The 22500-nt window shown below is 41.3% G+C and overlaps 1 protein-coding gene across 1 annotated transcript in view; it reads right to left on the bottom strand.

Annotated features, from left to right (window-relative positions):
• Positions 1–11467, bottom strand: part of LOC135110483 (QRFP-like peptide receptor) — a 57288-nt gene extending 45821 nt beyond the window's left edge. The window contains exon 1 of the mRNA XM_064022840.1: positions 10907–11467. Coding sequence (XP_063878910.1) covers positions 10907–11236 — 330 coding nt within the window. The 5' untranslated portion in view covers positions 11237–11467. The remainder of the gene's footprint in view (positions 1–10906) is intronic.
• Between the last annotated feature and the right edge of the window lie 11033 nt (positions 11468–22500).

The following is a 22500-nucleotide window of genomic DNA, read 5'->3' on the forward strand; positions in this document are numbered from 1 at the left end:
GTAAGAAAGAGGAGAGAGGAAGAGGAGCTGAGGGAGGTAGAAGGGAGAGAAGGATGAAAGGAGGGAGAGAAGATTAGAAGCAAAGGAGGAAAAAGGAAGGCAGAAGAAAGGGAGGGAAGTATGAAAGGAGGAATGAGGTGTGAAGGAAGAGAAGGGAGGAATGGCAACAAAGATAGGATGGGAGGGAGAGAGAGGTATAAATAGAAACAGAAAGGGAGAGGGAAATAGAGGAAGGGGAAGAGGAGAGAAGAGAAAAATAAAAAAATATATATAAAAAAGAAAAAAAATATCAAGGACGGATGAAGGAAAAGGGAAAGGAAGAGAAAAGAAAGAGGATAGAGAATAAACGAGAAACAGAAGGAAGAGGAAAGAGACAGGGAGAAACAGGACGAAAGAAAAATTAAAAATAAAATTAAAAAGACAAAAAAAAAAGAGTAAAGGAATACAGAGAGGGAAAAAAATAGGAGAAAACCCAGAAAGTAGAAAAAGAGAGCAGAAAAGTAGGCATACAGTAGAGATTTTATATTTTTACGACTACAAGAGATGGACAGTACTAGAAATAAGAATAGCACTAAAAGGAAAAGTACCCCCCGTATTAGGATGGAGGAATAAGAAGGAAAGAGGAAAAGTAGAATAATTCCTACTTTCCCTGTAGTAAAATTTGTATCTCCCTTCCTTCTCTAAGTTCTTTTGATGTTCTGGTCTCGAAAGAGGAAGGAAGGGAGAAGAGGAGAGGGAGAAAGGAGGGGAGGGAGACAAAAGGGGAAAAAATGAAGAAAGTGGGAAAGTTAAAGAAAACAAAGACGAAAGTGTCAATGAAAATGGTGATTGGATTAGAGAGAGAGAGAGAGAGAGAGAGAGAGAGAGAGAGAGAGAGAGAGAGAGAGAGAGAGAGAGAGGTTGAAGGAAAAGCACCGAAAAGTAAATAAAAAGGAAGAAAAAAAGGAAGGAAAAACATATGATTTTAGAAAGGAAGGAAGAGAAGGAAGGAAGGAAGAAAGGAAAGAAACAGAAGAGAAGTCACAAACAAAGGAATAGTAAAAGATAATAATAAAAGAATGAAAAAGCTGTAAAGACAAGAGAAAGAATAATAATAATAATAATAATAATAATAATAATAATAATAATAATAATAATAATAATAATAATAATAATAATAGAAAGATAATAAAAATGAATGGTGATAAAAATGAGGGAAAGAAATAAAGGAAAAACTGAGGGATATAGTAACACAAAAGAGAAGGAAAGAAAGGAAAAAAGGAGGGAAGGAAGGGAAAGAAATAACAGATTAGTGGAAGAGCACAGAAAAAAAAAATTAAAACAAAGGAAAGGGAAATAGAGGAGAAAAGTGAGAGAACGAGATAAAAGATAAAGATAGAGGAGAAGCGATGATATGGAAGTGAGGGGAGCTAAAAGGTGAGAGAGAGAGAGAGAGAGAGAGAGAGAGAGAGAGAGAGAGAGAGAGAGAGAGAGAGAGAGAGAGAGAATGGATGACTGAGATACAAAAAAAAAGAAGAAAATTAGAGGGAAAAAGATAAAGGAGAAAGGGAGAGAGAGATAAATAAGTATAAATGTGAAAGAAAGAGAGGAAAAAAGATAAAAGGCCAATCAGATAAAGAAGGGGAGAAAAGAAACAGTGAATGATTGGTGTGTGTGTGTGTGTGAGAGAGAGAGAGAGAGAGAGAGAGAGAGAGAGAGAGAGAGAGAGAGAGAGAGAGAGAGAGAGAGAGAGAGAGAGAGAGAGAATCTGTAAGAAAGACATCAAGCAATTAAAAGTTGAATATCACTTGATTAACTCTCTCTCTCTCTCTCTCTCTCTCTCTCTCTCTCTCTCTCTCTCTCTCTCTCTCTCTCTCTCTCTCTCTCTCTCTCTCTTAATCCAATCAGCATTCCCATTAATATTTCTTTTCTTTATTATTTTTTACATTCATTTCATTCTTTTTCTTTTCATTTTTCTCTTTTACTTTGTCTCCTTTTATCCGTATTGGTTCATGAAGAAGAGGAAGAAAAGAAAGTGAAAAATAGAGGTGTATTTTGTATCATTCTTTCATTCTTTGTATTCAAATGAGGATTATTTTTTTTTTTAATGGGAAGTGTTGATTATCTGTTTGTCCTCTTGTCTGTCTGTTTATCAATCTATCTGTGTTTATCTGTCTATTTGTCTGTCTGTCTGTCTGTCTGTCTGGCTGTCTATCTAACAGTAACAGACAAAACGAACAATAATACTAATAAAATGCAAATCAAGCAAAAAAAAAAATAGGAAAATAATGAAAGGAAAAATAATAATATAGCAAAGCACACCACCACCACCACCACCACCGCCACCACCACCACCGCCACCACCACCACCGCCACCACCGCCACCACCACCACCACCACCATCATTATCCATCCCTGTTATCAGACTGTTAATCGCTTCACTTTTGGCGTCCATTAAATAAATCACCTCCCAAGTACTGATGCCAGGTATTACACCCCCTTCTCCCCACCTCCCCTGCCCCCCAGCCGCTCCCTGAAGCCTCCCCTCCCCTGCATCATCCCTTTAGCGCCCCCCTTAAAGCCCCCTGTAATAGATGGCAATGGAAATGCAATATCCGATACCTGTTTTTATCTTGTTTTTCTTCCCCTCTTCTTCCTCTTCTTTTTCTTCTGTCTCCTCTTCCTCCTCCATCTCCTTCATCTTCCTTCCCTGAATGGATGGGATGTTCAGTGGATTAAGTGGATATCATACACCAGATATATTCACCTGAAGATTACCGTGTGTGTGTGTGTGTGTGTGTGTGTGTGTGTGTGTGTGTGTGTGTGTGTTATCGCTTACTTTTTTTCTTTTCCTTTTCTGCTTTCATAAAATTGGACTCCTGTGCTCATCTTTTTTTTGTTTTTTTCCCTCAGTATTTTGTTGTTATTCTTGTTCTCGTTCTTGATTTTGTTCTTGTTTTTATTTTTCTTGTTATTGTTCTTATTCTTCTTGTTTTCTGCTCTTCATCATTACTACTACTACTACTACTACTACTACTACTACTACTACTACTATCACCACTAGTACTTTTCAGCTTCACATTTTGCCTTCAGTTCAAGTAAGTTAATGTGTGTCCCGTTGCTATTTAACTTTCAACGCCTCATGTAAACACACGTACGTTACTGTGTGTCTGCTTATCGTCCGTGTGTGTGTGTGTGTGTGTGTGTGTGTGTGTGTGTGTGTGTGTGTGTGTGTAAGCGCGCCCGTTTACAAAGACGCCTATCATACAAATAGTCATCGATTTTTGAAAGAGAGAGAGAGAGAGAGAGAGAGAGAGAGAGAGAGAGAGAGAGAGAGAGAGAGAGAGAGAGAGAGAGAGAGAGAGAGAGAGAGTCAAAATGTGTAAAAGATAGTCTCCCAAAAAAGGAGTCGGTGAAGAAAATGGAGGAAGGGAAGTAGAAGAAATAGGGAAAAAAAAACAAGAATGGGAAAAGAGAGATTGGAGGAGACGGTACGATGGAGAGATGGAGGGAAGAAATGAAGCCCTCCTTTCTTCCTTTTTCCTTTCCTCTGTGCATTCCTTCCTTCATTCCTTCCCTCCTTCCAGTCCTTGTATCTTTATTGGACTTTTGTGCCTCATTTTCTTTTGTTTTCTTCCTTCCTTCCTTCCTTTCTTTCATTCTTTTTCGTTCTCTTTTTCTGCCTTCTTATCCGGCTTCCTTCTCCTTCCTTTCTTCTTTTCTTCCTTCTCTTTTTTCCTCCCTTCTTTCCTCTCTATCTCTCGCTTTTCGGTCTTCTCTTTCTCTCTGTCTTCCCTCTCTTATTTCCTCCCTTCTTTCTCTTTTTCTTGCTCTGTCTCAGTTATCTTCCTATGTTTCTTTTCTCCTTTTCTCTCTTCTCCTTTTCCTCTTTTTTCATCTTTCTTTCATCAGTTCCTCCTCCTTCATCTTCTTCCTTTAGATTTTTATCTTTCTGTCCTTCTCCAGAGAGAGAGAGAGAGAGAGAGAGAGAGAGAGAGAGAGAGAGAGAGAGAGAGAGAGAGAGGGAGGGAGAGAGGGGGATATGAAAAACGGAGACAGTAAACCAGAAGAAAAATTAAAAGAAGGATCTACACACACACACACACACACACACACACACACACACACACACACACACACACACACGTTACTTTTCTACAACTGCATAAAACCATAACAAGAAGGCAAACTTGAAACTGTGTGTGTGTGTGTGTGTGTGTGTGTGTGTGTGTGTGTGTGTGTGTGTGGTAGAGTAATCCCTTTTCTCTCTCTTGCAAACTCCATAACAACTTAATCTGCATATATACAGCTAATTAGAAAGCTGTTCATTATTTTCTAGGGGGACGAAAACAAGGGGGAGGGAAAAAAACACTTAATTAAAATGAAACCCTTAAAGTAAATTCTTACAAGTAGAAAAAAAAAACATCTTATTCCTTTAAAGTGAAAAAAAAATTAATAAAGTAACTTTTTCTTTTTTTCTTCATGTTTTTCACTTCATGTTTGGTCCCATTGTTGTTGTCTTGATGAAAGAGAGAGAGAGAGAGAGAGAGAGAGAGAGAGAGAGAGAGAGAGAGAGAGAGAGAGAGAGAGAGAGAGAGAGAGAGTTGTTTTTCAAAGTTTCGGCTTCATGAGACTTGGTGTCCTTGTGTCTGTGCTGTCAGATATGGACTTTCTCTCTCTCTCTCTCTCTCTCTCTCTCTCTCTCTCTCTCTCTCTCTCTCTCTCTCTCTCTCTCTCATTTTTTTACATTTTGAGAGAGAGAGAGAGAGAGAGAGAGAGAGAGAGAGAGAGAGAGAGAGAGAGAGAGAGAGAGTGAGTGAGTTAGGTCATTAGTGTGCAAGCTTTAATCTTTGACTCCCGACATGTATTTAATTTATTTTTTTCCTTTACACATCTTCCTGTATTTCTTTTCTTTATTATTATTTACTTTTACTTTCGCATCTTTGTGTTCTTCTTAATTTTTGTATTCTTTTCTTTGTTTCCTTTATCTTTAGTTCCTTTCTCTGTCGTTTATCAAGCGAATATTTTACAATTTTTATTCATTTATGTTTGATATTCATTCATTTACTGTCTCATTTTTGCTTCGTTTCGTGTTCGTCGTTTGTGTGATTTGTGTTGTTTTAATTTCTGTTCCATTTTATTTGTTACATTTTTTGTTCTTTATTCTTGTTGTTATTGTCAGTATATTTTTTTTATTTTTTTTTCATTGTTATTTATATGGTTTTTATTTTTTTTATTTCTCTCTCTCTCTCTCTCTCTCTCTCTCTCTCTCTCTCTCTCTCTCTCTCTCTCTCTCTCTCTCTCTCTCTCTCTCTCTCTCTCATAGCGCACACGTAATGTATTTCCTGCACCAACTTTACTTTTTGACTGAATAATTTTCTCTTTCCTTCTTTGTTTTTCTATTCCATTTCCTCTCTGCTATTCTTTCTAATTTTCTCTCTGATGATAATCTTATCTTCTGCCTTTCCTTGCCTTATTTTTCCTTTTCTGTCTTAATCACCATTATTTATTTATTTACTTATTTATTTATTGTACTGGTCTGAACCTTAGTTAAAAAAAAAAGTTGAAAAAAAAACTTCAACAGAGAATGTTTTATTTGATAGTTGGAATATGTTCTTTACTAAATGAAAAATCATGGATAATAATCACTAAAAACACACTTTTTCGATTAATATATACTTTTCATGTCAATGTTCTCCCTCTACTATTTATATAATTTTCTAAACCTTTGAGGAATTTTTTTTTTTTACCTTTTCCTCTACTTTTCTCTTTTTTCCCTCATACACATATTCTTTTCTCTATTTTGAACAATCATCTCCTTCATATCTTTTATAAATTTTCCTCTCGTCTCTTTCATACTTCCAAATTTCAATAATCATTCTCTTTTCCTTTCCTTTTTTTGTTTCCTCGTCTTTTTTAATATTTTCTACGTTTCATAATCAGTCTGTCATTTTCCTTCTCTGTTTTCCTTTTCCTCTTGTTAACAGTTTTTACTTTTCCTATCTTTAAAATCCTTTTCATTTTTCCTTTTGTCTCCTTCACAATTTTTTCCTTTTTCCTATCTTTAGCTATCATCCTATCCTCTTTCTTTCCTCTCCTTTACACTTTCTAAACTTATTCCTATCTTCAATTATCAACCTGTCTTCTTCCTTTCTTCTTCATATTTCCTTTCCTCTCCTTAACCCTTTTCACTCTTTTCCTATCTTTAATTATCACCCTTCCTTCTTCCTTTCCTTCTCTTCTTCCTTTCCTCTTCTTAACACTTTCCACTCTTTTCCTATCTTCAGTTATCATCCTGTCTTCTTTTTAATTTTCCGTATTTTTTCCAGCCTTCCTTCTTACTTTCCTTCTTTTCTTCTTTTCCTCTCCTTTACACCATCTAAACTTTCCCCCATCTTTAACATATATGCTTATTACTCAAAACCAAACTAACGACTCATTGGAGGCTCAGATCATCACGTAAACATTACCTCTTCCCACTCACAAACTACAAGAAACAGTCGCCCTTATGAGTCACTAAGTAAGGGCCACAGTTTCCCACACGATAAGGGTCTCCAGGGCATGGCTGGTTAACCCTGGACTGATGTGGTGTGGTCGACTCTGGTTAACATGCTGGGCGTTGGAGGGAAAATTTGTTTACATGGACAAGAAAGAGAAAGGGAGAACAAAACTCAATATAATTCCGTATTCTGAAACACTTCTGCGCACCTCCTAAATTTCAAAAGACTCTTAACTGAAGCTACACGAGTTTGTTTTTTTGTTTTCTTCTTTTTTAATGGTGTTTTTACGGTTGTAGTGGCAGATTAACTAGATTTCTATGGTATTAAGAGGAGAAACACTCTTAGGAACTCGGTTAATCATCTCTGTAGTTTTTGAAAATGTTATGGTAAAGTAGCACGGGTTTTTAAAGATTTTTTTTATGATTCTAGTGCCAGATTAACAAGATTTATTCGCTATTAACAGGAGAAGCACATTTGAGAACCCAGCTAATTATCTCTGTGGCCTTTGAGTATAGTCGCGGTGAGAGAGAGCACAGCTTTTCTGAATGGAACCAATTAGAACATAAGAGAAGCTGCAAGGAGTCTTAAACCTACACATGGCAGCTTCTGGATAAGACATAGGTACTCAGTATATCTCCCTTTTAAGGCTCCCTCTTGACTCGGCACCGACAGCCTCATTGACTATTCTGTTCCAGTTATTTACCACTATCTAAGAAACCAACCTGATGAACGGAAAAGGAAGAGGAAGAGAAAGAAGAGGAAAAAGTAGAAGGAAAAGGAGGAACCCAAGTAGAGACGTAAGGAAAAGAAAGGGAAAAAGGAGGGAAGGAAGGAGATAAATAAATACCCAGAAAGAAAAGGAGGAGAAAGAGGAAGGAAAAGAAAGATGGTTTGGAAAGGTGAGAATAAGAGAGAGAGAGAGAGAGAGAGAGAGAGAGAGAGAGAGAGAGAGAGAGAGAGAGAGAGAGAGAGAGAGAGAGAGAGAGAGAGAGAGAGAGAGAGAGAGAGAGAGAGAGGCCAAGTAACACAAGTATAGGAGAACTCAACACTATAGATTTTTGTTTTGTTCATCTCTCGTCACTGTCTCTTCTTTCAGAGTGACGCTCTCTCACCCACTCTCTTGCCAGACACCACAGCAACTACTTGAGTGTTTGCTACCGACATTTCTACCTTAATTGGCTCAGGAAGAGAGGACTGAAGGAGGCGGGGGAAAGAAATTGGACAGTATTGGTTGAGTGCGGAAAACTGAAGGAGAGAAAAAAGAAATTGGAAGGAAAGTGGAAAGAATTTTAAAAGAAGTACATTAGACTTTATTGAATTATCTGTGAGTGAGAAAGAGGAAGGGGAGGACAAGGAGGAGGAGGAGGAGGAGTGGCTAATACGAGAGAAAAGAGAGAGAAACGCTAAAATTGACATCGATAGAAGAAAGTAAAAAAGGAGGAGAAAGAGGAGAAAAAAGGAGGAGGAGGAGGAGGAGGAACCCAAGATGAGAGTTGGATGAAAGATTGGTAAAAATAGATGTTGGAACGAAAAGGGGAAAATAAAGAGGAGGAGGAGGAGGAGGAGGAGGAGAGTAACTTTACCTGAAAGGAAGAGAATGATAAGAGACAGGGACAGGAGGAGGAGGAGGAAGAGGAGGAGGAGGAGGAGGAGGAGGAAAGAGCCTCAAAGGAAGTGTGCAGAAGGGGGAAACAGCCGAGGGGAAGGAGTGATGAGAAGGAGAGAGAGGGGAGAGGGGAAGTAAGAAGGGAAGAGGACAAGACAGAGAGGAAGGAAACAGAGAGAGAGAGAGAGAGAGAGAGAGAGAGAGAGAGAGAGAGAGAGGTGAGGGGAGAAAGAAGAGATGCAAGGGAGAGAACTGAAGCACGAAAGGAGGCGAAAGGATAAAGGAATAGAGAAAGGAAAAGACACACGGAAAAAAGACAAACGGAAAAAAGGGAAAAAAAGGGAGGAAAGTGAGTGGAGAAATTGAAAAGAAATAGAGAATAAAGGAAAAGAGAGAGGAGAGGAAAAGGAAAAGAAAAAAGAGGGGAGAGGTGAGATGGGAAAGTGAACAGAAATAGAAGGTATATAAAAGGAGAGGGAAGAAAAGGAAGAGAGGATAAGGGAAAAGGAGAAAAGGGGAGTAGTGAGCGGGGAAAGTGAACAGAAATAGCAGAAAGATAGGAAAGAAGAGAGAGAGAGAGAGAGAGAGAGAGAGAGAGAGAGAGAGAGAGAGAGAGAGAGGGGGGAGGGGGGCAGGCGTGGTCTCCTCAATGAGTGTCACGTTCCTGGGCTTAGCAAATTAAGTGAAACTCGGACCTCGCTTGGCCAACTTAATGTGAACAGCCCTTTAGGTCTCTCTCTCTCTCTCTCTCTCTCTCTCTCTCTCTCTCTCTCTCTCTCTCTCTCTCTCTCTCTCTCTCTCTCTCTCTCTCTCTCTCTCTCTCTCTCTCTCTCTCTCTCTCTCTCTCTCTCTCTCTAAGACGTCTTCAAGAGAGAGAGAGAGAAAGAGAGAAGGGAAGGAGGGGGGAAAAGAAAGATGGTCTGGAAGGAGAGGAAGAGAAAAGAAGAATAAATGGTCTGAAAGAAAAGAAGGAAGGGAGGGAGGTCGAAAAAATAGTGTGAGAGATAAAGGAGGGAAAAAGGAAAGAAAAAAAGGAAGGGGAAAAAGAGGGAAGCTGTAAACACTCACTGGTGGGAGATCAAGATACGTGTACTTGTATAGTGTCCAGATTTTTTTTTTCTCCTTTCCTGGTGAAGGTGAGCATCTGAACTAAGCTTGTGTTGTATTGTGCTTACTTTTCACGTTAAAGCAACCGACCAAGGGGACAGAAAAGTACAAATATCACGTACTCAGTGTCTGAACCTCTATCTCAGTTTGTCAGTTTGTTTGAGGTTCAGCCGAGATAGACGGATATGCATGAGTACTAACCCGTGCAGTATAGTTAGCGTTTACCCACCGTTACATCCCTCCTATGCTAAATAAGCTTCTCTGATGTTGTCTAGAATGCCGTAAAAAAGACTCTATTGACCTGAAATCATTATTGACAGACAACACGCTTAATGTGGCTTGTTAAACTGGGTAAAAAGATGAAAAAAAGTTTGGTAACCACTGATGTAAAAGGAAGAAGTACGTGTGTGTGTGTGTGTGTGTGTGTGTGTGTGTGTGTGTGTGTGTGTGTGTGTGTGTGTGTGTGTGCGTGCGAGCTTGCGTAGCCCCATTAAAACAGCTTCTCGTCCCTCTCCTCTCCTCTCCTCTTCCTCTCCTCCAAAGAGCGGGAGAAAGGGAATTTTCAGCACGTCACTGATGCAATTCGCAGCCAATGCATCATCCTCTGCCTCTCAATTAATTCAAAGCTGCTTAAGGAAAGTGAAGAGGAAGGAAAATTTCACTAAAAGACGGAACTCTAAATTAAGTCTTCTCAACTTCCCAAACACAGCAGCTTCACAAGACGCGTCACTCGTCTCGTAGTTTTGGTTGTTTTGTTTAGCCACACTCGTCTCGTTCTGGTTGATGAAATTGTGTTGTTTCGGTGGTGTTGCATTGTTTTGTTAGTCACTAGCGAGGGAGAGGTGGAGACGGGGTGTAGAGGGAGGCGTAAGCGTGGATGTGAGGGAAGGGAGTGCCCAGGACTCTGCATGTGGTAGAGACTCACACGCCGTGCAACACCGTATGGGAAAATAATGACTTTAAACGAAATGATGGTGATGATGATGGTGGTGGTGGTGGTGATAATGAAGATGGAGAAATGTGTCACTACACTTCCTGTTATTTCTGATCTATCTACCACCCACTGTTATGTAGCACATAAATAAATATCCTGTCAAAGTGAAACGATATCATTTTCCGTTATTAATACGCCAATTTCCTCGACATCCCTCTCCCGCAGCAGGTCGCCCACACTCCTACATGAATCAGTTAAGTGTGTAATTTGAAGAGACACGTGTACAAATATTAATTAAGAAAATACAATTTCTCTATATTTTCTAAATTAATATCTTTAAAGTACACTCGATCCCTCAGAGAATAATTTGTAAAGGAATTATACTTTTAGCTTCTTTCTGGAACTGTGTATAATCTGTGGTGTGTAGGGACGACAGAAAAGAGCAGAGAGATCAATCCATGCCATGTTCATTAGAGAGGAAACAATTTAACAGCCGTTGGTACATCAAAGTCAGGGATTACCGAAAGAGTATCTGGTGAATAAGCAGCAACCTAACGTCAACGAGCGCCGCGCCTGGCTGCTGTGTAAAAGACAGCTGTGTTTCCACAGCAAACGCAATTCCAGGCCGGTGACGTGACACAGATAATCCAGGATGAGTGGCGGCGACGCGCACCAGCGCTGCTAGCACAGCCATCCCGCGTCGGCTGTCCTGTCACGAGTCACTGGCTGACTCGTGACAGGACAGGAGAGAGACGGCTGGCGGGACGTGAGGCGACTCACCTTGACGGGGATGCAGAGCAGGATGAGCAGCAGGTCGGCGGAGGCGAGCGAGGCGAGGAACACGTTGGTGGTCGTCTTGAGGCGGCGGAAGCGGCAGATGGTGAAGATGATCAGTCCGTTGCCCGCCACGCCCACCACGTAGGTGGCGGCGTACACGGCCAACGGCGGCGCCAGCTGGCTCCAGAAGAACGTGTCCAGCGCCGCCTCGTAGTCGTAGTCGTACTCAGACTCGTTCGTCGCGCCGCCGCCGCCGCCCAAGTCGTCCGTGGTGCCGTTCCACCACGCCGAGACGGGTGGCTGCCGGGGCGCCGGGCCCACACTCCCGTTCATGGTCACGCCGCGCGCACTGGGCCTCGGGGCTCGCACGTGGGCGTCGTGGAGCACTAGTGACGGGCGGCGTGACAATGGACCTGCCGCGCCGTCATGGTGGGCGTTTTACCTCGTTCACCCACACAGTGCGGGCGGCACCGCGTCGGGGGACGGCACACTGAGGGGCGGCTTAGGCTTAATGAGCACCCACTAATGCCGCGACGCCCGCCGCTCGGCATAAACACCTACCCACCCACCACACACACACACACACACACACACACACACACACACACACACACACACACACACACACACACACACACACACGTCTTTTTTTTTTTTTCTGGTGATTATGTCTCACTTTAACTGCCGGAAATTGACCGATCAATCTCTTGTCTTTCCTTGCTGTAAACTGTTTATGGCGTGAAAGGGCGAGGCGGGGCGGTGGCGCAGCGCTCAGGAGATGGAGTAAACACACTGTCCCCGCGAGGATGTGTCTTCCTCCCCAACACTACAAGCGTTCCCTGGGCGGAGATTGGGAGCAAGAGTTAATTCCACTATACACTACCACCACTTCCTCCTCCTCCTCCTCCTCCTCCTCCTCCTCTTCCTGTATAGTTGCCTAGGGTTTTAATTCCTCAAAATCCAGGATCATGAGAGACGTAGAATGAAGTGGCCCTCGAGCAAAATGGAGGAGACGCAGGAGAGGCTGAGAGGAGAGGTCGAGGAGCAGATAGAAAATGGAAAAAAGTACTCGAGGAGGAGAGTGTGTTGGTGGAACTTGTAAGAGGAAGAAGAGGAGGAGGAGGAGGAGTTACAAGTGGTGGAGGAGGAGGAGTTACAAGTGGTGGAGGAGAAGGAGTTACAAGTGGAGGAAGAAGAGGATATAGACAGAACTTCGAGGACGAGTAGAAGAGGAAGAGGAGGAGGAGGATGGAAGAAGAACGAGGGTGTAGGGAGAAGTTCAAGGAGGAAGGAGGAAGAGGAAGAAGATGAAGCAAGAAAATATAAGTAGGAAGAAAATGCTTACACTTGAAGAGCTAGAATATAAGTAACGGGCAGTGTGTGTGTGTGTGTGTGTGTGTGTGTGTGTGTGTGTGTGTGTGTGTGTGTGTGTGTGTTTTGTTCTCAGTTGGATGAAGGCTTAAAATGACCAGTTTTGAGGAGAAGACTTGTGGGATCTGAGGCGAAGGGAAGGGAAGGGAAGGGAAGAAGAAAACATGAAGGAGAGAAAGAGAGGTGACAGAGGAGGAAGTGACAAGGGAGGAGGAGCGGAAGGATTAGTTTAGGTTAGGAAAGAAAGGTCACAAAAAGGGCAGAGGAAATAGGTGGAGGCGAGAGAATGGGAGAACAGATGAGAGGAGCAAATGAGAAGAGGGGAGATGTGAAAGGAGAGAGAGAGAGAGAGAGAGAGAGAGAGAGAGAGAGAGAGAGAGAGAGAGAGAGAGAGAGAGAGAGAGAGAGAGAGAGAGAGAGACTTGGGAAGAAAACTGAAGACACGATTACATAAAAAGAAAAGGGAAAAAAGGTAAGACGAGAAAGAAAATGGGAAGAACAAAAGAAAAGTTGAAAAAATGGAAAAGAGGGAGAGATGGGGGAAAGAAAGGAGAGTAAAGGTAGATAGACTGGTATTAGGGGGCGCCGCACCCTCAAATATTCTCCCACGGGAGGCCTAGGGGGTGATGGTGATGGAGGAGTGAAATAATAGCATCATAGAAAGGGGAGGCTAACACCACCGCCACTATCACCACCATTATCACCACCATTACCACCACCATCACCACCACAGTGCCACCACCATTACCACCTCCATAACAGTGACATTATATTCATTATAAGCCATGTGTTAATTCATGGTATCTCTTCCATCATCATCACCATCATCATCATCATCATCATCATTACATTAGTCTCAGTCATTATCGTCATTATTAATAGTCATCATTTCCTATGAGTGGTGACTTGAATTTCATGGTTGTGTTTCATTTTAGATTCATCATCACTCTTTTCATCACCATCATTACCGTCACCACTAGGAAACACTTATCACTGTCACCATTATCACCACCACCACCACCACCACCACCATCACGGCTCTCATGGCTTCTCTGTCAACACCACCTATTACCTTTCGTCCCTCATCACCACCATCACCACACAACTTCACCACCACCACCATCTCCACTACCACCATCTCTTCCTTCACCACTTTTCACCACACCACCACTTCCACCACCTTCACCACCACTTAACTTGGCATTGGCTTCGCTTTGAATTAATGGAAGTCTTCAAACTTTCCAAAGGCACGTGCCCACCACCATCACCACCACCACCACCATCACCACCACCATCACCACCACCACCACCACCACCACCACCACCACCACTATTACCACCACCAGAGACAAAAGCAAACAGTGAGAAAAAGAAGAAAAAATGGAAGAGAAAGAGAAGAGTTAATTAGTTGATTGATTGATTAATGGAAGTGGGAAGGAGAGATGAAAGGGAGAAACGGAGGAGGAGGGGGAGGAGGAGGAGGGGGAGAGTGAATAAAGATGAAAGATAGTAAATATAGAGTAATGAATGGTCTGACACACAACAACGACAGACAGTAACAATAATAATGACGGTGGTGATAGTAGTAGTAGTAGTAGTAGTAATAGTAGTAGTAGTAGTAAAAATTTAAACAAGAAGAATAGCAACAACAACAATAACAATAGCAACAACAGTAATGATAATAATAATAATAATAATAATAATAATAATAGTAATAATAATAATGAAGAACAACAACAACAACAACAACAACAACAATAACAACAACAACAATAACAGCAACAGCAAACAACAGCAAACACCACCACCACCAACACCACCACCGCTCGATGGATCAGATTTACACAAGTCCCTCATCTACAAACACTGAAGAACACTTGAAAGAAAACGTGAACCGTGAGTGCAGTTCCTGATAAGCGTTCCAGGGTACTCGAGGTGATGGTGGGAAGATGAGTGGCCGGGGGACTTCGGGGATTAAAGGGAGGAAAAGAGAAGAGAGGAAGAGAGATAGAGAAGAGAAGGGAAGGGACGGGGAGGAAGGGAGAGAGTAAGTGGTTTGGTGGTTTTATACTGTATTTTTTTTATTTCTTTTATTTTTCTATTTTTTTCTTCTTTTTGGTGTTGGTCTTGGTGGTGGTGGTGGTGGTGTTGAGTTAGTAATGTTAGGCGTGATGGTGATGTTACTATGCATTTTGTTGTTTTTACAGCTACTACTACTACTACTACTACAGCAACACCACAACTCATCTTTCTACTCGTCTAATTACCACCACCACCAGCAACAACAACAATTACAACAACGGCTCATCTTCCCACTCGTCTCACCACCAATACCACCACCATTACCACCACCACTTAACCTCCCCTAACCACCACCACCACCACCACCACCAAACCACCACTAAACCCGACAGAACCTCACTGACTGAATCCCAACACACACACACACACACACACACAGCCTTCCTCATCAAGACCCGTGGCGCTCTTGGGACAAACCTCACAGTGTCTATTGAATTAAGATCGGGCAGGACAGGGTTGAGGCGTCCAAGGGGCTGCCTGGTGATCATTACTGCAGCACGGGACGCTCCGCTGGTATTGTGCTGCACCTGGGTTGCGCTCTTCTCTATCACTTGCTTGCCCATTGTTCAATATGCTCTGATTGTGTTCCATGCAGGATCTGGTGTTAATGATGAACAGTGTTGGTGCTGTTTGGCTTGTTTTGATTCTGGCTATGTTTTGTACTGTGTTGGTAGATGGGATTCGATATCTACTTTTGTTTAATGGTGTGTGTGTGTGTGTGTGTGTGTGTGTGTGTGTGTGTTGTCTGTCGCGTGACATCTGTTGTCTTAGTGTTTGTTGATATGGTTGTTGTTGTTGTTGCTGTTGTTGTTGTTGTTGTTGTTGTTGTTGTTGTTGTTGTTGTTGTTGTCTCCAGTTGCCATCACAAGCAGATATTGAAAGCATGTCACTGACTCCACACGCCACCAACTCTTTTATCTCCACCACCACCACCACCACCACCACCACCACTACTACTATCAGTTATCACATCACTTGTATTACCACTGCAGCCTGTATCACCACAACCACAGGTACCACCACCATCACCACCGCCACTACAACACAGAACATAACAAAAACAACAACAACAACGTTCAGCACCGCTTAAAGATAAGGCAGCAATGAAAGACAAAAAAACAATATAATAAAGTACACAAATATAGCAAACAGAAAAAAAGAAAACGTAACAAAAAGTACACAAACAGAATATTAAACAAAAAAAGATGAAAACATTAAATGATACAATAAAACAGAGAAGACTATTGTCGTAGCACACACATACAAACACAATTGCTCGTACAAACACACAAACACAAAGAAACAAAAGAAACAGATGACCAAACAGACAAACCCATACAGAAAGCACAAAGACAAACAAACAAACAAACAAACAAACAAACAAACAAACAAACATACCTCACGGAACACAGCGTCAGAAACCATTGTCACATCACAGTAGACAAACACACACACAAAAAAAAACGCAAACAAAACAAAGCAGAACAAAACACACCGATGCACCGGAACACTGCAACACTCTTTGTCTCTTGTTACTTTACCAAGGTACTGAGAGAGAGAGAGAGAGAGAGAGAGAGAGAGAGAGAGAGAGAGAGAGAGAGAGAGAGAGAGAGAGAGAGAGAGAGAAATCCCATCACAAACTCACCATAAAACACACACTTACTTCCAGGGGAGTGAGTGAGAGAAAAACTGAGAGAGAGAGAGAAAAAAATCACTCGGTCACTTCTATCTCCTCTCTCTATTATCTTTCTTATATTTTTCTTTGTCTCTTGTAATTCCTTCCCCTCAAGGCTCGTTTCGTTCGCGTGCGTCTCGCGTAACTCGTGTCAGCGCGAAGGCAGCCACGGAGGAGGAGGAGTAGGAGGAGGAGGGAGGGAGGGAGAGGTGAGAGTGAGAGAGACCCGCTGCGTGAACCGTCCTGCTCTTACTCAGCGGTCCATGATGCCGCCTCTCGCTGGATGCTGCATCTGTGGCGCGTGAACCTCTCTCTCTCTCTCTCTCTCTCTCTCTCTCTCTCTCTCTCTCTCTCTCTCTCTCTCTCTCTCTCTCTCTCTCTCTCTCTCTTTCTTTGATATTTATTCGTTACGTATCTTTTATCCTGGATTTTTTTTTTTTTGTATTTTTTGTGTATGTGTTTTACGTTGATTTTTCATTAGTTAGCTTTTTTTTTTTTTTCAATAGTATTTCTGTCTTTTGCCTAAGAATAGTAGTAGTAGTACCCCCTGCCACCATCTTTCTTTCTATCACATTCCCTTCTAATCATTCCCTACACTCATATCTACCCATCTATCCACTCCCGTCTACCTACCTATCTATCTATCTATACCTACCTGTCTGCCTGTCTTATCTGTACGCACTAATCCACCTGTCAGTCTGTTTGTGCCCTATATTCCCCTTTCTCCCCTTCATGTTCTCTTTTATTATGTGTATGGTTGTTTGTCAGTGCCTTTCTCATTGCGCTGTCGTGTTTCTCAAGGCCACTCCTATAATGAGTGCCTAACATCTTGTCGAGTGTACTGAGATCCAATTATACGTTATGAATCACCCGAAGCTGGCGGTGAGAAAAGCCAGACGTAGGATTATTATTGAAGTGTGCAAAGAAAAATAATGAAACTGTGGGAGGAGGAGAAGAAGAAGAAGAAGAAGAAGAAGAAGAGGAAGAAGAAGAAGAAGAAGAAGAAGAAGTAAATGAGGAGGACAACGAGGACAGAGAAGGAGGAAAGGAGGAGGAGAAAGAGGAGGAGAGAGGAAGTAGTCCAGGAAAAAAGAAGACTGAGGAAATTGCAAAGGGAAGGATGGAGTTTGAAAATAGGGCAAGGGAGAGAGAGAGAGAGAGAGAGAGAGAGAGAGAGAGAGAGAGAGAGAGAGAGAGAGAGAGAGAGAGAGAGAGAGAGAGAGAGAGAGAGAGAGAGAGGTTGGAAGGGGAAGATTTGAAGCATTTGCCATATTAGGTTAGGATGAGGGGCAGGATGAGAGGTGGAGGAATGGAAGGGAGGTGGCCTGGCATTATCTAGATTCAACGATATGGAATGATATAACTGGAATCTTGTTTTTTTTGTTGTATGTTCAGGGAGAAAAATCTGAAATTCTGCCTTGATTGCTGAAACTTTTTATTTATTTATTGTTTATTTATTTTTGTTGATATTTTTGACATTTTCGTATCAGTGCGATGGGAGGATGAAAGGGTGAGTGTGTGGGTACGTGAGTGGGTAAGTGGAAGAGTGGATGCGTGGATGAGTAAATGAATCCATGGGAGGTCGTGCAACAAAGTACTGATTCATATTTATCATCAGAGAGAGAGAGAGAGAGAGAGAGAGAGAGAGAGAGAGAGAGAGAGAGAGAGAGAGAGAGAGAGACCCGTACATCACTAGCATTGTAATTGCATGCCCTATCACAACAGGTAGATAGGCACAGTAATTGCTTTTATATTTTCACATGTGCCTCATTCTTTCCAGACCGTCATCATTATTTCTGGTATTTCTTTTCGGTGATATATATATATTTTTTTTTTCTATTTGCTTTCAGTTATTCCAGGTATGAATTCCGCCAGTGACGTCCTTCCAATATCATCCAAAATTAAATAATCGAAATCCTTTAATATCCTTCACATTTTCTGTTGCTTCTCCTGACGCCTCCACATACGAGCACGTTGTCACCCGTTTTCATTTTAAGGCGACCTCACCAGGATATTGCTTGACTCGTGGCGTCTTTCCGAAGCTTTCGTGAAGAGGCTGCAGGTGTTATAGGGAATACTGTAATAACCGGTGAATTTTTTTTTGCACTAGGAAGTATGAGGAAGTATAAAGTTATTTCCATGAATGTCTCTAGGTAACAGTGAACGTTTGATGGTGTGTTCGTGCAACCTCTGGCGTGTTATATTTTTAAAAACTTATGGAGACGAAACATGTGTGGCTAGACTTTAATTCTCATGAATGTGAAATATTAATGTATTGCTTTGCAGGGAGTGATGCAAGGACAGGACTTACTCTCGTACCTTTTTTTTTTTTTTTTATGAAATATGTGGTTTAATTATGACTGTACCTCTTTTTTCTTGATAGCAGGATTTCTCTTCTATTTTCAGTGGATGTCTTGTGGTTTAATCATAACTAATTTTTCTGTATCAATTAGTTGTGTTCATATGTGAGCCGCAGTAACCTGTGCACTAATGAAACTGTGGGGAAAGTCTCTCCAGAAATTTGAATAGGATGAAATGTTTTACTCTTTTCAAATGAAATCACTCTGCTGAGAAAATAATACACACAGAAACAATTCCATACCGAAATTTGTTCAAGCAGAATATTTCACAATCAAAAAATTCATCTATCCAGGAATTTCCACCTCAGAAATTTGTAAACCCAGAAATTTGTCCATTCAGAAATTTGTTCACTCAGAAATTCGTCCACCCAGAAATCTGTCCATTCAGAAATTTGTTCACCCAGAAATTTGTCCATCCAGAAATCTGTCCATCCAGAAATTTGTTCACCCAGAAATCTGTCCATCCAGAAATTTGTCCATCCAGAAATTTGTCCACTCAGAAATTCGTCCACCCAGAAGTCTGTCCATCCAGAAATTTGTTCACCCAGAAATTTGTTCATCCAGAAATTTGTCCATCCAGAAATTTGTTCACCTAGAAATTCGTCCACCCAGAAATCTGTCCATCCAGAAATTTGTTCACCTAGAAATCTGTCCATCCAGAAATTTGTTCACCTAGAAATTTGTCCACCCAAAAATCTGTCCATCCAGAAATTTGTCCACCCGGAAATTTGTCCATCCACGTAACACACACACACACACACACACACAGAGAGAGAGAGAGAGAGAGAGAGAGAGAGAGAGAGAGAGAGAGAGAGAGAGAGAGAGAGAGAGAGAGAGAGAGAGAGAGAGAGAGGGACAGACAGACAGAGAATGCACCAGTCAAGATACATATCAATACCAGCCCTGCGTACCTGCCTGTTATCACGAAAAACCGTGAACCTGGAGGGCGCTTTTCCTTCATCTCTACCGGCGTTCATACTTTCCCTTCTCCTGCACATTTTCATCTCCCTGCAAAAAGAGAATAGAAAAAAAGAAAAAAGAGCTTCCCTGGAACTCCATACGAAACGAAGATGGTGGGAAGAAGAAGAGGGAAAATGGGAAAGAGTAGAAAGGAAAGATACGCTGATAATGTGAAGTAGAAAATGTGGAGTAAAAAAAAAGCTTCCTGTAAAGAAGAATGATTTTGACTCGAAGCAGATAGAAAGTGCAGTGTTCCCTCCGCGGGCGGGAATATTGCTTGCGTTACCTCTTGAGGGATTCGGCGGAGATTGTAAAGGAAAGAAGCTGAGGTGGCGGGGAACAGGTAAAAATGATGCCGGAGTTGAGAGAACAGGAGAAATTCGTACGTTTGCAAGGGAATATTGGACTGGCAGTGCTTGCTGTGATTGTAATAGTGGTAGTGTTAGTTACGGTAGTAGTGGTAGTAGTAGTAGTAGTAGTAAACTTTTTCCCTATCGCTCTTACCTTCTGTTGTTTCACTTGTGTATGCCTTTTGTTCTTGCTTTTAGTGTAATGAAGTCAATTTTTGTTTCCTTTTCTTTTCCAACACGTAACCTAAAAAAAAAATAATAAAATAAAGTAAATTACTAAAAGAAACAATAAACATGACTATCACAGACACGAAGAGAAACAATATGAAAGAACGCTGGTAGAAATAGATCAAAGGGAGTTGGTATACATATTTGACATAGTTACCATAGTAGACTTAGCTGGGGAATGAGGCTATCAGTGGCTGGGTTCTTTGTATGGGATGGTCTGTGAGAGACACTGGAGGAAGCTATTAGTGAAGGACTATCTCATATCAGGAACGTCAACTTGTGTCTTTTATCCCCTGAGTAAGACGAGGATTGGAAGGGCGTATTGTTGTTGTTATTATTCGTCTTTTTTATCTTCCTGTTGGGTGGGGAGATGGGGTCCCTTTATCCTATCTTGTCTCCCCACACATACCTCATCAATAACAGTACATAATGTAATATGTTCCCTGTTTATGAGCTGAAACGTACCGTAGCATCTCCTCCTCTAATGTAAGCTGATGTAATCTTTACGAATCTGAGGTAATTTTTGTGGAATCCTCTCCTTTTGCCACTAAATAGTTCTCCCTTAAAAATCACAGGAAGTTTACGTTTTCTTTCGCCTCGATTCCTGGTGGGTGAAGCAGTTACAGTATCTTTAAGTATTTTGTGTGTTTTCCTGCATTCTTAAGTAGAGGAGTTCCAGTGAGAAACCTTATGATAACTTTTATCTTTTACACTGTGTTTGGTGGAGGGTTGTAATCAGGTGGTGGTGGTGGTGGTGATGGTGGTGATGAGGGGAAGGATGGGGGGAGATTCTAATATTGATGGGAGGTTTTATTACTGAGTGAATTAGCCAATCATTGTGGGAGTGAGTGAGTGTTTGGGTGAGTTAGTGAATGGTTAAGTGTGTGAATGAGTGGGTGAGTGTACGAGTGAATGAGTGAGTCAGCGAGTGAGTGTTTGAGTGAGTTAGTGAATGGTTAAGTGTGTGAATGAGTGGGTGAGTGTACTAGTGAATGAATGAGTCAGCGAGTGAGTGTATGAGTAAGTGAGTCAGTTATCACATAAGTCAGTATGCATTTCTGAATTAATTTCCTATGCATGTACTTCCACCGCACTTCATGTTGCTTAGGGGAAAATTATTGGGTGTCGCTTTCCTTTCAAATCCTTTGCTGTTAATCCTCTTCTGTCCTTTATACTTGTTGATATTGCTTCTACTTTTGTGCTATTTTCTCTTGTATCCTCCACTAATACAACGTTTTCTTCATATTTTTTTTTATTACATTCCCTTCTAAGGACTTTCATTCTCACTTTTTTTATTGATCTGTTTTTTTTTTTTCATACATGTTATTCCTTTCCTTTCGTTATATTCTATTTTCAGTCTCCCGATGTTTCTTTCCCTTTATTTTTCTCCATATATAAGGTTTCCGTGCTTTCCATCTCCATTCTTTCTATTTATTTACATGTTCTCCGTTTTCTATTTATCTTTTTTCCCCATCATTAACTTTTCAACATATTTCATTCTTCACTTTTCTCATACATATCCTCCATTCTTATCTCTTATCTCTATTTATCACAGTTTTCAACATTTACCCATCTTGTCTACAAGCTCAATTTTTTTTTCCTCTTTTCATCTTTTCTTCTCAAGCTCTTTACCATTTTCTTCTAGTTGTCCTCCATCCCCTTTTCTCCTTCTTTATCCCAGTTCTCATAATTTCTTCACTTTTCGACTCAAAGGGACTGACTGACTGCCACGTGTAGACCTGACAGTTTCTTGCAGGCTCCTTCATTATATTCATTTTACTAGCAGCGTCGTTACCTGGAGTCTATTTGTTCATCTCTTAGCAATAGATAAAAGAATACGTGAATAGTTTAATACTCGTAGACAGAGAGGAGCCTTTGTTTCTACCGGGTCTTACCTGTTAGCCTCTTAGTTCAATGTCTCTTAATCTTTTAGGTTGTCCTTTAATCCCCTGCAGCAGTGGAGGGGGAAAAATGAACATGGTAGGGAAAGACAGACGGAAAAAGAGAGAAGGGATCGGGAAAAAGTGTCACTGCATGGATGTTTAATAAGAGGATTGTGTAGAAAAATTGAAATAATGCGATTTTCTGTTGTGTCTATTCTGCGTGTGTGTGTGTGTGTGTGGGTGTGTGTTTGTGTGTTGAGGGGAGAAGTGTTGTTGCTTCTATTACTCAGTTCTCTCTATTTTTACTCTTTTTCTCATTTCTCTTTGTCATTCGCCACGTCTCTCCTGTCATATCAACATTTGTATCGCTCTTCTCGCTCTTCTTCGTTTCATTTTCCTTAGTATTCTTAACGTTATTTTTTTTCTCTCATTTCTTCTCCTTGTTCTTCTACGTTCTATCCTACTTTTCTTTTATTTCTCCTCCTCTTCCTCCTCCTCCTCCTTTTTTATTGTTTTCATTCTATTTTCCTTCTTTGTCTTCCAACGATTTGTCCCAGCAGATCATTTTTCCTCCTCCTTCTCCTCTTTCTCCTCTTCATCTTTCTCCTTCTCGTTTTCCTCCTCCTCCTCCTCCTGCCCCTGTATGGTTTGTACTACCTCTAACCTTCAAACACACACACACACACAC

Source organism: Scylla paramamosain, chromosome 20 (assembly GCF_035594125.1).
Source record: "Scylla paramamosain isolate STU-SP2022 chromosome 20, ASM3559412v1, whole genome shotgun sequence".
In the NCBI taxonomy this organism is placed as follows: Eukaryota; Metazoa; Arthropoda; class Malacostraca; order Decapoda; family Portunidae; genus Scylla; species Scylla paramamosain.